The sequence below is a fragment of the Ammodytes marinus genome (assembly GCF_949987685.1).
Source record: "Ammodytes marinus genome assembly, chromosome: 19".
In the NCBI taxonomy this organism is placed as follows: Eukaryota; Metazoa; Chordata; class Actinopteri; order Uranoscopiformes; family Ammodytidae; genus Ammodytes; species Ammodytes marinus.
Window position 1 is genome coordinate 12,775,078 of NC_137223.1, and position 17,045 is coordinate 12,792,122.

Genomic DNA, 17,045 nt, shown 5'->3' on the forward strand with positions numbered 1-17,045 from the left:
TAAAATTATTCAAACTGTAAAGATTAAAAGTTTGTAATTTGTGTATGGGGTTTGATGTTAGTGTTTGTACTATGAGCATGTTCTGAGTGACAGTGTGTGTTATCTCAATGAGGTTGGTTCATAGTGTTTGCTGCACTGAACCTGTTTTGCAGGTGAAATGAACTGTTCAGCTCCAATGACTGTTGGTAGTGCAGAATGTAGTTAGAGTTTTGCACATTGAGCTACAGTTGTGCCCACTGTGGGTTAGCGATCGAAAAAAACTGTAACATAATGACACAGTTATACATCTTGAAATCAAGAAATAATGATCATGCATTCATTTGCTGTATTAGGCTGGTGTGACTGCTTATGTTGTTATTTTAACTGCACCATTGTTATTGTTTACTACATCCTGTTCTCTCCCTTCAGCCTCCCAATGTGCCCTTTTTCGCTATTTTGTGCACGCAGTGTGATTTAGAGTCTAGAGTAAGGTACTTTTCCACACTGTCTGTCATTCAAATTGCTTAGAAAAGAGGAAGTGCAGGCCAGTGTGGAGTTGTTTGAAAAGATGACAAACAACACGAACCACCAGTGAATGTGTGCGTTTAACCCTTATTTATGACTACTGTCAAAGGCTTTCCAGCACCTGAAAATATGTCACATTTCAATGCAAAGAGTGTGTCTAAATCTTTTAAGTTCGATTCTCTCAACTTACAACTTTAAAGCTGCATAAAGCAATATCTTTGATAGTCACACTGAGTCAAGTGACTCCTAGTAATGTGAATCACCGCTGTAGTCATTCAGGACATAGTTTTGGTTCAGCGGCCTTAATGAAACCAAACCGATGCACCTGCTCTCACTAAAGGAAGTGTACAACCGGCTCACACAAGCCGACTGTACACTTCCTGTTTAGCGTTAGAATATTGCGGAGAGGCGAAGTGGCTCGAGAACGTCGAACATATAGCAAACCAAAGACATCCAGATATTTTTCTCAGGAGTTGATGGACCAAACCAGGGCTGAATTGGATTTTCATTCGACATGTGGCCAAAAAGATGACTGCAAGTCCAGATTCCTCTGTTTCTGCTGAATGTGTAAGTAGTCGGTTGTTCTCTTAAAATGTAGCTGTAGAAGATTATATAGTATCAGGGCTTTTGCCTCCTAATGTTAAAGAAAATTGCTTAATGCAGCTTTAGTTACATTTTGAGGTTAAAAAAAGATTTGTCCACATCAAAGGGCACGTGATGCTATTGCATGTGCACAAGATAGACACTGGTGCACTCGTTTTAATTTAGTTTTAAATATACATGTTGCTTTCATCTGGGTTAATGCATACCATGATTTTGATTGTTTTTTTGATCACTGTTTTAAGATTCATGTGAGCTAATTTATTGCCTTATGTTTCCACAGTTTTTAGACTTGAAAGCACCCAGTTGATTTTTTACATAGCAAGTTTAACACTGATTCAACCACTTGACTTAAGTGGTTGAATTTAGTTGACTGCTTCAATATATTTTGTGTGATTGTTTTGTGTCTTTTACATGATATCTATGAATTGCTATAAACATTTTTTCCCACTTCCAGTAACTTCACTTTCATTTCTTAAGTTCATTCAATGTCAACTTAAATTAAACATGTTGCTTTTTTTTTTACAAATAATTTCACACAATGTGAAAACACTGATTTAGAAGTGATGTTCTTTTCACGCAAAGTGACCATTATCTGCTGCCCACAAAAACATTAATAGCTATGTGCAATCATTTTACTAAAGGGCAAGCACACCGAAATAAAGGTGGGATGTTTAGCACTAAAGGCCTTTGGCCCAGCTAAAAATCCACCCATGCATTTGAACCTTGTTTCGGTTAAATGCCCTGTTTAAAGAGTGTGCTAGTGCAGTTAAATTTGCCCCGAGGCCTTTAGTCAACTTTTGTGTTGGCTGGCTTTTACAGGCCTTCTCACCTGCTCATTACAGCCTTTGTGGGCTTGTTAGCGCTAGCTAGTGTTAGCGTAGCCTTTGAGCTTGACGTTCACCCCTGCTCCCCACTTTCCAACTACCAATCTATAAAACCTGTTCACCTGTGTTAAGACACACACACACACACACACAAAAAAAAATCCTGCTGGCCTTTTAGAGCAGACATGCGATAAGATTTAAGCATCATTAACAGAGCTGAGCTAATGGATTAGCCATTGAATTAAAGTCAGGATTATACACAGTAGAGTGCATAATTATAATTAAAACGTAAACTGTCATCTCAATATTTTAGTGTAATTACAATACTTCTGTTTGGAAAGTATGACATTTAAAGTATTTTCAGATTTTCTGAAGTTTTTCTTAAAATGATCATACCGTATATGTAATTTAAATTAATTGTGTGCAGCATTTTTTAACACACACTTATTAATTATTAGTTATCTACGACATTAGTTGTAGTCCCCTTCTCATGTCAAAAGTGTGAATGTGTGTGTGTTAATGGGATCGGGGGGGGGGGGGGCTTATTATACTGATCCTATGCAGACACACTCTGCTGGACGTACCTGCATTGTACTAACAGCAGGGCAAACTTAAAGGCATGTGTGTGTGCACTCTAGTAGCTCTTTGATTGCGTGTGTATGTATGAGTTTTATGTGTATGTGTGTGTTTGTGTGTGTGTGTGTTTGTGTGTATTATGTCTGCGGAGTGCTTTGATGAGTCTAGACGAGGGCCAGCAGCAGTTTTCTCAGACTTAGACTGTGCTCCGTTTCTTTCCCAGGAGATGGCAACCTCTGACCCCTGTGCAAACGCCCCCCCAACCCCGCCCGAGGACCCAGAGCCAACCCCCTCCCCTCGCAAGAGGCGCGGGCGTAGGAAACTGGAGCAAACCGAAAAGAATAAGGGTATGGATTTGATAGTCATATTTATAATAAAGTCATATCATTTCAAATATGACACAGTTATAATTAACACATTAATAATGTAAAGGTGGAGCGATTCTGGACGATACTTGGTGTCAGAATAAATATGTTCTCCAGAATCGCTGACTCCACCTTTAAAGACTAACAGTATATAACAGCTAACCTCCTGACCTTTTAGATTATTGAAAAGCTGTGGCGTTACGGTCATGCTGTGTGTAAAAAAATCTTCTTGACATGTTAAGAGCCAAATAACTTCCAGATTGCAATGTTTGAGGGCATTTCATCTTTCAAATATGTATGTGGGAGCAAAGTGTTGAAAAACATGATTTAACATCCTCATCAAAGCTCTTGTTAAATCTGTACAAATGGCCTATTTCCTGTTACCTTTCTTCTCCTGCAGACGAGCCAGATGACAGAAATTGCGACTCCCCCAGAGAGGTGAGGAAAAACCTGATGCTTCCCAACTTTTTACAAAAAAAAATGAAGAAAGTCTTACTCTTGGTAGTACAAGCCGTTTTAGGAGTTAAGTACTGAATATAACAAGCTTTTTTTTCTCTGTGTATATGTGTGTGCAGGGTGAGGCTGGGAGGCTGCGGAGGAGGCCAGTCCCCAGAGTGACTTTCCAGGCTGGAGATCCGTACTACATCAGCAGGAGACAGAAGGAAGAATGGCTCAGCCGCTGGAAGATGGAGGTGGGAGAGAAACAGGTCTCTTGTCTGTGTGAATTGATAGCTTCAGTAACATGGAGGCTTTTATTTTGTCCAATCCAAAAGCCCAATCAGAATAACAAACGCCTCAATTTTAAATCCTCAATTCAGAGAAAACTGGGTCAGTCTGAAAAAGGGTGATATAAACGCTTTTGACGGATCATAATTTTTTTTATTCAACACTCCACTGGATTACATTTTAATTTGGGAAATATCTTAGTCGAATTGGCTGACATTTCTGCAGAGGATTTGTACAATTTTGAATTGGATTTGTAGATGGGTGCTCTGTGTTGTAAAGCGGGGAAGAAATGCAGTAGGAGTCAGCTGTGTGTTTTTCTCTGTGTAGAACTCAGTAGCCAAGTAATGGGGGGAAATCCCAATGATAAAGTTCACCGAGCTTGAAATCGCTGATAATGTCAACATGATTACCAGTTAAATTCATGTGTTAAGGATATTAACTCTTATATGTTGCTTTTTTTGGTTTATGTTTTATGTTAAATTGTACTGAAATAAAATGAATGAGTCATCATAAAAATTAACTATTGAAAATTATTTTATATACATATTAAATGAAGTGAAGCCTGTAAATTAGTTCGCTCACAGGTAGCATTCCTCTACACTGCAACATAAATCCACTGCTAACATTTAATCATGGCTGTGTAATTCTGTACGCTGCATGCTGCCATACTGCTCACATTAAAGGTGCGAACACACTACGCGCGTTACCCGCGTAAGCTTTACGCGCAGGGCGACCGCGTGAGAGAACGCGCCACGGCCTCCTCGGAGCGCGCGCCGCAGTAACGCCTGTAGGCGGAAGTGGCCGCGACACGCTCGATACGGACGCGAGGACGTCCTCGTGCCTGGGCTCTTACCGGGCGGGTGAAGTTTGGAGCGCATGGGACGGCGCGGAGCTAAATTACGAGACAGAGTATAGTGGAGTTAGGCCAATTTCCTGTTTTTTTTGGCGAATATTTCAAATTTAAAGTCTTCCTGCTGATCTTGGGGCGGGGCTTCAAGAGGCTTTTTTGTTTGTCCTGGGATTTTACATTGCTATATGAAATATTGTGCATCTAGGTGTAACACAGCCTGAGTTATGATCAATCAAAAGGTTCATGACTTCCGTTTTTGATGTGTTTTGGCGAATGACGCTCCGGTGCTGCAAGACGGTAGTTCCGTATAAAACGAGCTTTCAGGTATATCATCTTCCATGTCGGAGGACTTAGCCTATCATATAGTTTTTTGCACAAAAAGTTGTTATGAGTGCACTTTACTCTGCAATCCTGCAGAGTAATGTGGAGTTATGACATATGAGTAAATTTTGGTGAATATTGGCCGGCATTTCGTCATAGTTATTCGGAATCAAACAATTTATTTTTTTGGTATATCTTCCATGTCTTTTGAGTGTCCCTATCATTTTCTTTTGCAAAATATGTTCCTGCTAGGAGTTATGAATTTTTGAACTTTGTGATGATTTGAGAGTCAGAAATTCACATATTTCAAATTAAAAGACTTCCTGTTGATTTTGGGGCGGGGCTTCAAGAGGATTTTTTGTGGGGCCTGCAAAGATACATTTGGGTTTTAAATTTGGTGCAGCTAGGTATAACACCTGAGTTATGATGAATTAAAGTTTCATGAGGTTCGTTTTTTATGATGTTTACGTCAACTTTGACCCCCAAAAGCTCCCTGGTACTATGGTAATTTTGAAATCTTTTCGCAATTTAACATCGGGCAAGTGTCTTGAGTATTTGAGAGGTGGTTCGACGTCCCTGGCGTAAAAACTCTAGGACGAGTTCGTCGATATGTGAAATTTTGTAAAATGGCGATTTTAGGCACTAAATCCAAAATGGCCGACTTCCTGTTGAGTTTGGCCCAGGACATAAAATTGCATTTAGGTGTGCCCCGGGCCAATACATGTTGTCCTAAAATGTCAGGCTTCTAGCCCAATTTTTGATCATGCATTTCCTGAAAAACTGTTTGTGGCCCCTGGGGGCCCCCTTTGTTTGGCCCGGTCTCGAAACCAACGATAAGTTGCAATTTTTTGCAGGTCTGATGGGTACGCAAAACATTTTCAACTTATGCATGACGGGAAGGGGGTGAAAAGTGCCAAAAATGACTAAGAACGACGCGTAATAAAAATCCTGGCGGTTTCAATAGGGCTTTGCACCAGTCGGTGCTCGGGCCCTAATAAATAATTCAAGGCTATATTGTCCATACTGGTTTTCCATCATACTTTGATACTTTGGCTGGTATGATTGTGAAACAGGTATTGTATTTGATATCAAAGAGGTATTAAAAGTCTTAAATTTAACTAATTTATATTTCATTCTTAAACAATAACTAGGCTAATATTACTTGAGAGTGAAAAACATGACCGAGCTTTGTTTCAGAGTGCGTAATTGTCATATTTTGTACATAACAGAGGAGATTTTTCTATATTTCAGTCAACATGTAAATACTGTATTTGTTCATGCAGGAAGGGGGTGGACTTCCCTTCAGAACAGACAGAGTTTTGAATTAAATTGATAATAAATTTACTCTACACTTAAAAAAGTAAAGTTCCATTGAAATTAACTGTGAATCTTTTTCATCCATGCGTGATGCGTCACTTTAAAATAATGCAACATTGGTTGATTTTTAAATGCTTTGCCCTTAGGTGCACCATCGGTACATGATTTAAGCACTTTAACATTGATATACAGAAGTTGTTCCCAACATTTTTGTCCCCCACACTTCCCTATCTGATGGGTTTGATGTGGCTGTGTCGGATCCATTGCATTTTAATGTGTACAAGACATCCTTCATTCTTTGATTCTTTTGGCTCTCTTTTCTCTGCTTTAATTTTAGTAGTTCTGGTCAACTTTGCATTTTCCTATTACTTTTACATTTTGCATATATACTTTCTAACCACGGTTGTAGCTGACAAGGCTGACGAGGTCTATCAAGAGGATGTAGTAGATTAGTAGAAAATGGCTTGTGTGCTGGGTTCTGCTGGAGGAATTTAATGACTCATGACTTCTAAAACTGAACATCTCTCATTTGAAACGTGTTTTTACAGTGTTTTTGTGACGGTGAATATACTGTATTAAAGATCAGCCTCACACCAATTCCAATTTGTACTCCTATTTGGCCATTTATTTTTCTGCTTAACACACACTTGTGGATAAAAATGTTTACAATCAATTTTTTATTTTATTTTTTTTTGTTTGTTTTTTTGTTAGCAATAAGCTACTCCACAATCTTTTCATGTACCCTCTGGTACCTGTAAAATCCACTGGGGTACATGTAGGTCTACCTTTTGTTTCACTGCCTTAAAGGTGCTGTAAGCGGAATGGTTCTTTTAGCTAACTTCCTGACAGTTAGTGCAGTTAGCAGTCCCCTGCCATGTCACCACATTAATGCACTGCGGTCTTCAAGCAGCAAGTTATCTAGCATCATCTCAGATCCATAAGAGTGATAAAACATGATAAAAACCATCAAAACAGACATTGGGAAGGATTTTTACCTGCTCAGCCATTGTAGGCGCATAAATAATTCACCCATCTGTTGCTCTGTGGGTGCACCGGCAGTGAAACGGGTGCCGGTTTGTAGCCTTCTCTCTTCTAATTGGATTGCACTTTCGGGATCCCCGAAAAATGTAATTTTCCGATTACATGCAGAGCGGGTGACTGAGAGATCGGAGGTATGAAACGCGCACACTATATAAGTGATCACTGTATGAATATAGAGTGATTTAACACTTATAATAACATAAATAAATCGCTCACTTCACCTTTAATGTTAGCAAAAATGGACCTGTTGTGAAATCTCAAGTTTCTCTCCATATTAGGAAAAACAAACATATAACTTATTAAAAATATATAATGGGCTATAATCAATCTTACTTTATATTAAAGGTGAAGTAAGCGATTTATTTATGTTAATATAAGTGTTAAATCACTCTTTATTCTTACAGTGATCACTTATATAGTGTGCATGTTTTATAAAGCTGATCTCTCAGTCACTTGCTCTGCGTGTAATCTGCAAATAAACTTTTCGGGGATCCCACTACTAATAACCAATCAGAAGAGAGAACGCTACAAACCGGCACCTGTCTCACTGCCGGTGCTCGTGCAGAGCAACAGATGGGTGAATGTTTATGCGCCTACAATGGCGGAGCAGGTAAAAATCCTTCCCAATGTCTGTTTTGATGGTTTTTATCATGTTTTATCACACCTATGGATCTGAGGTGATGATCCTAGATAACTCGCTGCTTGAAGACCGCAGTGCATTAATGTGGTGACGTGGTGACGAGGGAGGGGACTGCTAACTGCAGTCACTGATAGGAAGTTAGCTAAACTGACCATTCCGCTTACTGAACTTTTAATGTGTCTCTGCTTGTATGAGGAAAGGTTGCGCATAGTGATGCACACACAGAGCATTATCACAACCCCTTTATTACAACTTCTTTCAACTTTGTTTTGTTTTAGCCCACAATATAACTATTTTTGTTCATTTTAACTGCTTTCATCTATATAGTTTGCACCACACAGCAGACAGTGACAACGTTAGAGACTATTTATGAACATAGAGGGACATTCCGCAGCTAAATAGCCAGTTGTTTCCCTGAGAATCTGGTGGAAACCAAAAACGTATTCAAATTAGATTCAAATTCAAGAGGCGGCCAGAAATACAACCAACTAATGTTGCTCAATGTATGCTACGTAGATGTTACAACTTAAAATGTAAGTAATATATCAGTGTTGTCAATAATTAGTTAATAATAGTTAGTTATATTCTATGATCATAAGTAGTGTATAAATACGATTTTATCACATGCATACACTTATAAAGTAGGTATGTATGTATAAAAGATTGAGTGTATGGAGAACCTACCACAAAAACTAGAAAAATAATGTGTTGCAATGCCATAACTGAGGGGAGTATGAGAGAGTAAACATCTATGAATACAATGTGTGTGTGTGTGTGTGTGTGTGTGTGTGTGTGTGTGTGTGTGTGTGTGTGTGTGTGTGTGTGTGTGTGTGTGTGTGTGTGTGTGTGTGTGTGTGTGTGTGTGTGTGTGTGTGTGTGTGTGTGTGTGTGTGTGTGTGTGTGTGTGAGGAGAAAGTACAAATGAAAGACAGAATGACAGAGAGAGACAGGATGTGTGCGGTCACAAGAGTGAGAGCAAAAGTCATTCAGGTTGATTGACAGATGCATGAAGCACAAATAGAAGTAAGAGTGTGTGTTTGTGTGTGTGTGTGTGTGTGTGTGTGTGTGTGTGTGTGTGTGTGTGTGTAAGAAAGAGGGAGAGAGTTGCGCCCTTGTGTTTCAACTTGTTCCGCTGCCTTGTTCGTTTGATGGACACAAACCTTGCAATCAGTCATCTCCCTGAAAAGAACAAAAGTGCTGTTTTTGTTTTGTTGTCACTAAGATGTCAGGATTTCCATTACCTCTGAGCTCTTGAATATTTAAAAGGCATGGATTTTTTTATGTTTGTATAGCACCTACAACAGAGCATGAGAAATATATATATATATTCACACTTAGACACACACACTAGATACTTAAATAAAGCTGGTGGTTATTTTATATATATGTAATAAATACACCCAAACTCTTATTGTTCAACTGATACCAGCTTGTCTTCAGACTGCAGGCGGTTGCAAGCGCATGACTCATCAACACCTACGTTTTGCATGAGTGTAGTGAAAGAAATCGAGATTTAAAGGTGGTGTCAGTGATTCTGGAGAATGCCTGCTGTCAAAATCACTTTTTGACAAATAAGTGAATATCTCCTTATGATCCACTACCTGTTACTGTGTGTGTGTGTGTGCAGATCATAAATCTGGTGTTAAGATTTTGACAAGCATTCTCCAGAATCGCTGACTCCACCTTTAAAGGAAGGTTCTTCTCATGACTAAGTTTGACAGTAAAAATGGAAAGAAAATAATAAGATTTGAAAAAAGGAAGGAAGTCTAACAATATAGCATATCAAAGTGAGCAGAAATAGGAGCGCGGAAACAAATCTATGACGGAAATATAGGAAGCTAGTGAAAAAAAACAGGAAGGCAGTGGTGGAAGAATGTTTCAGATCCCTTTCCTTAAGAAGAAGGACACTACATTCATGTGCAGATACTTTACAATAAGTAAATGCTGCATGCAAAATCCTTATTTAGTATAAGTTCAGAAGTTTATTAGCGAGATGTACTTAAAGCATAAATATGACAAGTACTCATTCTGCAGTAGATGTGACTCCTGTGACTGACATTTTAGTGTTGTAGCTTGTTGAAGTAGAGCTAGTGCTTTATTAACTATGAGTTATTTAAGTCCCCTGGTTCCCCAATATAAAGAGGTGTGCCGCTCAAAGGGTCACTAGATAAAACTGAGGGCTGAGAGTCAAGCTTTAGTAGAACAACCCATGGACATCAGAAACATGCCAAAGGGCTGTTTTATACAAACACATTTGGAACCACTGGTTTGATTTTTAACAATGCACAATAATTTATATTATTATCTTTTTTTTTTTAAACATCTTTATCTGAAAAAGAAACTAGCAGCTGTCAAGTGAATGTATTGAACTAGAAGTGTAATGGAAATATGCAAGTAAATTACCTCAGAGTCAAAGTTAACTTTATTTTCAATTTCTGCAATATATGACCGACCTACACAGGAATCGTGAGTGTCAGAGAAAGTGCTGGAGTGTGTGTGTGTGTGTGTGTGTGTGTGTGTGTGTGTGTGTGTGTGTGTGTGTGTGTGTGTGTGTGTGTGTGTGTGTGTGTGTGTGTGTGTGTGTGTGTGTGTGTATATGAGCATATGTGTTTGACAGACAGAGATAACGAGGGGAAATCAGGAGAGGTTAACAAGTCCCAGGTTTCTGCTGCCTGTGTGTGTGTGTGTGTGTGTGTGTGTGTGTGTGTGTGTGTGTGTGTGTGTGTGTGTGTGTGTGTGTGTGTGTGTGTGTGTGTGTGTGTGTGTGTGTGTGTGTGTGTGTGCATTCTCTGTCAGTTAGTTGAACTGCTGCCAGCTGTTAACACACCCATCAATATCACATCACGCTGCAGTCTGAAGGAAACCGGGTAACTTTCAAAAATATTTCCCCGTGATAACGTAAAAAATCTGGCATCCTTGGACTTCACAACCAAGAAAACCTGTGGGGCTATAATGTATTGTATACAGTACACTCGTTTCCGGAAGCATAGTATTTTTTATTTATTTTTTGTTAGGGGAAAAACTTCTAAAATGGTGTATGTTACTCACCTGGCACCAGACAGCAAACAGTCAAAGTTAGCAACCAGATGCTAAAGGAAGTGGAACAGCTAACAGTAACAGATCCAAATATTTGAGTTGTTAACGACCAAAAGAGGGCTAAAGGCAGAGTAAATATTGGACAGAAATGCGACTCTAAATAAATGCTTATGTTGTTTAGTGTCTCCCTTTGTCATTATGAGTATCGTGTTTGTGAGTTTGGTTTGGCGTCAGTATATAAATATGATGTCAGCTTCACTTTATTTCTGTCTGTAACTCCGTAATAGTGTCATGTGACCAGCTGTGTATCTGCATTTCACAGTAATGTATACTTTCCTGTCTGTACGTCTGGGAGTGTGTGTACGAGACCCTGACCCTAACACATCCTATTGCTTTGTCAACTCCAAGGCTTACCTAACTTTTGACCCCATACATGCACACATGTGTAAACACTAGTGGGAAGGAGTGTGTGTGTGTATGTCATCATCACCCTTAAACCCCTACGGCTACCAGACATAAACCTTACACCGAGTGTGTGTGTGTGTGTGTGTGTGTGTGTGTGTGTGTGTGTGTGTGTGTGTGTGTGTGTGTGTGTGTGTGTGTGTGTGTGTGTGTGTGTGTGCGTGCGCGTGCGTGCATGCGTGCGTGCGTGCGTGTGTGTGTGTGTGTGTGTGAAGTTCACCTAAACATCTGTTAGGTGAAGGAGCCAGTAAATCACACACTTCACTGCTGGCCAATGAGCAGAGAGGGAGAGAGGGAGAGTGTAAAGAAGACTAAAGGGCGAGTGTATCCGTGGAGACAGTCGGAGAGTGTAGTGGAGAAAATAAGAAACGGTGGTGGTGAGAGAGATGAAGAAAATGACGGAGAGAAAGAGAGCCAGGGAGGAAGGGTTGCAATTGCATCGCTTCCTTGTTCGGTCTGTAAGTGATTTAACTTTTTTATCATTCTTGTTTTTCCATATGTGAATGTGTTGCAGAGTATGCAAGTGTGTGAAGTGTGTTAAGTTTTTCTTTTAAAAACACTTAACTGGTAACTTTCATTGCAAGTTTGTTTTTAATGGTTGCTAGCAACTGCACATGTGAGATCTCAATAGTGGCTCCCACTTGTTCAACTGGCAGCAAAAACATGCAAATTAATTCTTAATGTGTTAACCATCTAATACCACAAAGAGACACCCCAAAACATGTCAGTTACTAACTCAGGGTCTGTTATGGCATCATTCATTATCAGAAAACAAAACAAAACACAGAAAATCTTTTATTTGCATTTTTGCTTTTATAAGAATGGTCTTTGGAAAGTAGTGTCATTGTTTAACCACCATGACATAAGGTTTCATGTACTATTCTAACTAAGAAGACAAGTTTTTATATTGATCAATACATATATTTTAATAATGCTTGAAGTCTGTGAAAGTGCTAGTGTTACAAATATAATTGTAAAACAAGACTATACCACTCAATTTAGCTGGAGAATTTACTTTGGGTTTTATTTACTTCTTTACCCTTTTCCCGAAGCAAACAGGCATTTTGTATTCATTTTATAAGATTTTTGTCTACTTACTTATTTGTTCGGGGAAGTGGGTGTGTTGAAGTTTTTAAAGCGTTTTGCATTCTACTACTCACCAGTGAAGTGGCATTCGAACTACAAGAGATATTTGTGTTGTTTTTTCTTTTTTCTAACTTATTTTTTGTACCATAAAAGCTCCTCAAGTGGTTTCTAAATCTGTGAATAATTGGCAAACAACTCAAAATTCAGCAACTTATCACGCTGCAATGTTAACAACAGCTTTCAGACAGACATTGATTGATCCGTTTTACCACCAAATTAATTGTTTTCTGTTTGCTCTGGTTTGATTAAAATGTGAGAGAGGGTCCTACCTGTGTGTGTGTGTGTGTGTGTGTGTGTGTGTGTGTGTGTGTGTGTGTGTGTGTGTGTGTGTGTGTGTGTGTGTGTGTGTGTGTGTGTGTGTGTGTGTGTGTGTGTGTGTGTGTGTGTGTGTGTGTGTGTGTGTGTGTGTGTGTGTGTGTGTGTGTGTGTGTGTGTGTGTGTGTGTGTGAGTGAGTGAGTGAGTGAGTGAGTGAGTGAGTGAGTGAGTGAGTGAGTGAGTGAGTGAGTGAGCGCTTGTACAACAATTTTTTGTGAGAACCAATTTGAGTTGAGGAACTATTTGGAAAGTGAGGAGATTTTGGTTCTCACTTGGGGACAGCACTTTAAAGGGCTAGGACTAGGTTTTAAGGTTCAAGTTAGAATTAGGTTTAGGTTAGGGTTAGTGTGTGGGTTGGGGTTGGGCACATTGATTGAGTTTTGATGACTATGGTAAGGGGATACGCAATTCATTTAGTCAATGAAAGTCCTCACAAGTATAGCCGTGCAAGTGTGTGTCTGTGAGCACCTCCGGGTTCATTTTGAGGTCAGGGTCGGTCACGCTCGTAAAGGAGGCGTGGTTTAAAGAAATGGCTCGTTTGGCGAGGTCGTGGGTTGAGGGGTCAGAGGTCAAGGGGGCGGCACTGAGAGTGAAAACACTGACCAGGCCACGCGGAGTTCGTCAGAGTTTAACGTTGTAACTCACAACATTACAACCTCTCTCTGTGTTTCCCTTCCTGCCTTTAGTGTCCCTCTCGTGAAAACACACATTCCTGCTGCTTTTTTGCGCATGCTGAAGTTTTCTGTTTACAACTCCAAACTTTTATTTAACCATGGTAAAGACCATCATAACGTCACTTAAAAGCATTGGGGACATAGCAGTTATACACCTCAATGTGTTTTATACAGTGCCAGACATGCATGACATATGCATTTTGCTCTTCTCTTGGATATGTTGGCCACTGAAAAAAAGATATCATGGTTCAAAAATATCATGGATGCAATATAGACAATGTTTTTTGTTTTGTTTTTTTCCCCCACCATGTTAATATCTTCACAATTCTTCAATAATCAATCAATTGTGATATGCAATTAAAAATAAACAAGAAAAACCAAAGAAAGGTACAAAACCATAGACGAAATAGATGCATTTAACAAGCAACTTTGAACAACATATCAAGGTCTATATACAAGTCATTTTAAACGTTTTAGATCCCACAAATGCAATTGTCATTCGTATTTAGTTATGTTCCTCATAATGATTCATTTTGTGAGTTTGATCTCTAATATAGACGGGTCTGATGTACACAAATTCAGAGCAAATGATCATAAACTCATACTCTAAGTGGCTGTACTGTGTAAGATGCTTTTGGGCAATAAGCTTTAGTTTATAGCAAGAGGTTTTTTGTCTTCCAGTTGTTTCCTACCTGCGACTCATCAACCACAGCAGTTTAAATTCATCATTGAGGGTGGAGTCATTTGACAACAGCTGTTTTCCAGAATCGCTGAGTCAACATATTCTGTAGCTCCAACCGGTAACAAACACAAGATTTAAAGTACAGTGTTCAACCCAGAAAGTGCTCTGCAGAGTGGAAGTCTTCCTGTTGAAATGCTGTCTACTGGCCTAATTACCTAATTACTTTACTTTTTATAGGTTAGTAGGTCATTTAATATTGCTTCATTCCTTGGAAACAGACTCTCAGACTGCGATGCTTTTTGTGCCAAAATACAAATAACTTGTCATGAATATCCGTAAAAGCAGCAAAGCTTCTCGAATGGTTTTTCAAGTAGCTAATGTTTTCAGCCAACAAACACAGTTGCATCCAGTGGGCAGCATTTTGGATCAAGTTTCCCCTACAACTACAATGTAATGTAGATTAAACTACTTAAACATCAATTCAAATGATGAATAAAAATATAATAAGACTCAAGTACTATTACACTAGCCACCAACATTTCAAATGGTTAATATGACTAAAACAAATGGATTTAAGAATTATACATAATTTGTACAAAATGTACCTCTTCTGATTGCATACCGACAAAGTTTACCGTTTCAACAGTCAGTATACAAAAAAACAAAATCATTCACATTTTACCATTTTATACCATAAGACATCAATCCAACTTGGGTTTTCCTTCAATTTTTTGATGTTCCAAGAGCTGCTTTCTAACATCCATATTTTAATTTGTTCCACTTGTGTGTAGATCCTTCATTTCCTTTGTGCATTGCATTGTTTCAGAATAGAATAGCGGCCAATGAGAACATGCTCAAGATTTGATGTAGATATTTAGCATGTGAACTGGCTAGTTTGAGTGTATTTTATTTGGTTGCTTTTGCAGTACATACTCGAAAACCTGCTTTCAATTTTCATGTGGTATTGCTTTTGGACAAACTGATACTTTGGTTTAGCCGTAGGAAGTGTTCAAACATCCCAGATGTTTTAGAAACTATGGATGACATATCGTGTTTCTTTTACAGTGTGTGTGTGTGTGTGTGTGTGTGTGTGTGTGTGTGTGTGTGTGTGTGTGTGTGTGTGTGTGTGTGTTGTGTCAGTGTGTTTGTGTGTGTGGTCTGCCTATGATCCGTGTAACAGGCTGATTAGGATTTTATGAGGTGAAAGGGTCAACAGGAGTTGGAATGACTGACCTTGTGACTTCGGGGTTCACACAGAGGAGAGAACTGTCATGACCCAGCACTCTCACTTTTACTGTCTCTTCCACGTGAATTTATGCCATCCTCCCATCCCCCCTTCTTCCAATGTGTGTTTCTTACCATTTCTGGCTTTGCTTTCATGGAGGAATTCAACAGACTGTATTCCCAGAGCAAATTATTTCACACATTTGTTACATTAGATGTTGGTTTTCAGCCCAGCTACATGAAAAACCAAACTCAATTGTTCTCTCCTGTTTTAAAAAATGAAAAAGAGGAGTGGAATGGTTTTTAGGTCATGGAAATGCTCCGAACAAGTGGTGGGATTGAACATGAGCCAAAGGGATTCTTGCAGTTTAGTATAGTAACCAGTGAGATCATGATGATTCTTTTTAAATTGGTCTTTTGAAGCCCCCCACTGTGGTTTGGCTGCACTGGATTTACCAGATTATCACTTGTCAATCAAACAGTGTCAGCAAATACTGTGACTTTTAGCTCAGATTTTCTGTTGGCACTGCTCTGTCTTTGGTGCTTTTACTGCTTTTCAGAGTATATGTGGCCCTTTTTACTTTATACTACTTGACTGCATTTCAGAAGGGAATATTGTACTACTTGAATAAACTCATCCAGCTTAAACATTGAAACGCTTACACATTCATTCAGTAATATAATACAGTATATAACACTCTCACAGGAGGCATTCTGCAGCCAAATAAGCACTTTTACTCTTGATAGTTTTGAAGTTTGGGAAATACACTTTGCTTTCTTTGCAAGAGTTGGATGAGAATTTTATGTATGACTCGGGTATTTAAAAATAAAAATTAAGCTACAGACAGTTATGGCTAAATACTGAAAACCAGAGGAAACCGCTCAAAAATGAACAATTTAAAATGTTATGTCTTGTTTGTTTAATCTCTACAAAAAACCTAACCTCACTTGGGGTTAAGTGTGAAATCCCTGCTCCTGGACAATAAATAGTTACACACATAAAACCCCATAATAAATACATAGACAAGATATAAAATATTAATGACTGAGTGTAACAGTTGTTAGTAGGTTGAATTTGTTATTGTAGGATACAAGTTGGCAACAGTTTCCACCTATCAGGCTAACTGACTGCTGGATAAAGCCTTACAGTATATTTAATGTACATATATAACAATGGTATCTGTCTTCCCATGTACTTAATGTGTTTGCACCTATCTTTATTATACTATCTATGGTTTGCACAAAGTGTTCCTTTTAAACATTTATTTTTTGCTAATGCTCTCGTACGTCTACATGTAACGGTGTATTTTTTAAAGTGTTATTGCTGCTTTTACTCGATGATCTTGAATATCTCAACACTTCTTTCCAAAAGAGCAGAGCTTTCATAAAAAAATCAGTCATTGTGTACAAATAACAGACTGAAAGTTACCAACTTTAATCTAACCTTATTTACTGTGTCCTCTCTATATCTGTCTTCTACTGAACATGCTCCACTTACTATCCGCCTGTTATGTCCCTCCGTTTCATAATATAATCCTATTTACTCTCTCTCTCTCTCTCTCTCTCTCTCTTTCTCTCTCTCTCTCTCTCTCTCTCTCGTCTTCCTGAGCAGAACCCGTTGAACTTCCTCCCCACCGCGCCCTTTCTCCCTGCTCACTTCCTGTTTAGAAGGAACAATTAAAGGATTGTTCCTATGGCCCCGGGGCATTTAGGCCTTGATCTAGAGCAAGCCACCACA

At 38.9% G+C, this 17,045-nt stretch overlaps 1 protein-coding gene across 7 annotated transcripts in view; it reads left to right on the forward strand.

Annotated features, from left to right (window-relative positions):
- The window catches only part of LOC307265853 (DNA (cytosine-5)-methyltransferase 3A-like), a 52,466-nt gene that overhangs the window by 18,581 nt on the left and 16,840 nt on the right, over window positions 1–17,045 (forward strand). For 4 of the 7 annotated variants that reach the window (XM_080047671.1, XM_080047674.1, XM_080047672.1 and 1 more), the window contains exons 4-6: window positions 2,731–2,854; window positions 3,273–3,310; window positions 3,448–3,564. The exons of 1 other annotated variant lie outside the window; for it this stretch is intronic. In XM_080047671.1, coding sequence (XP_079903797.1) covers window positions 2,731–2,854; window positions 3,273–3,310; window positions 3,448–3,564 — 279 coding nt within the window. Of the gene's footprint in view, window positions 1–960; window positions 1,072–2,730; window positions 2,855–3,272; window positions 3,311–3,447; window positions 3,565–11,672; window positions 11,724–17,045 lie in introns of those variants that run through there. 2 more of the 7 variants (XM_080047675.1, XM_080047677.1) reach the window with 2 other exon arrangements.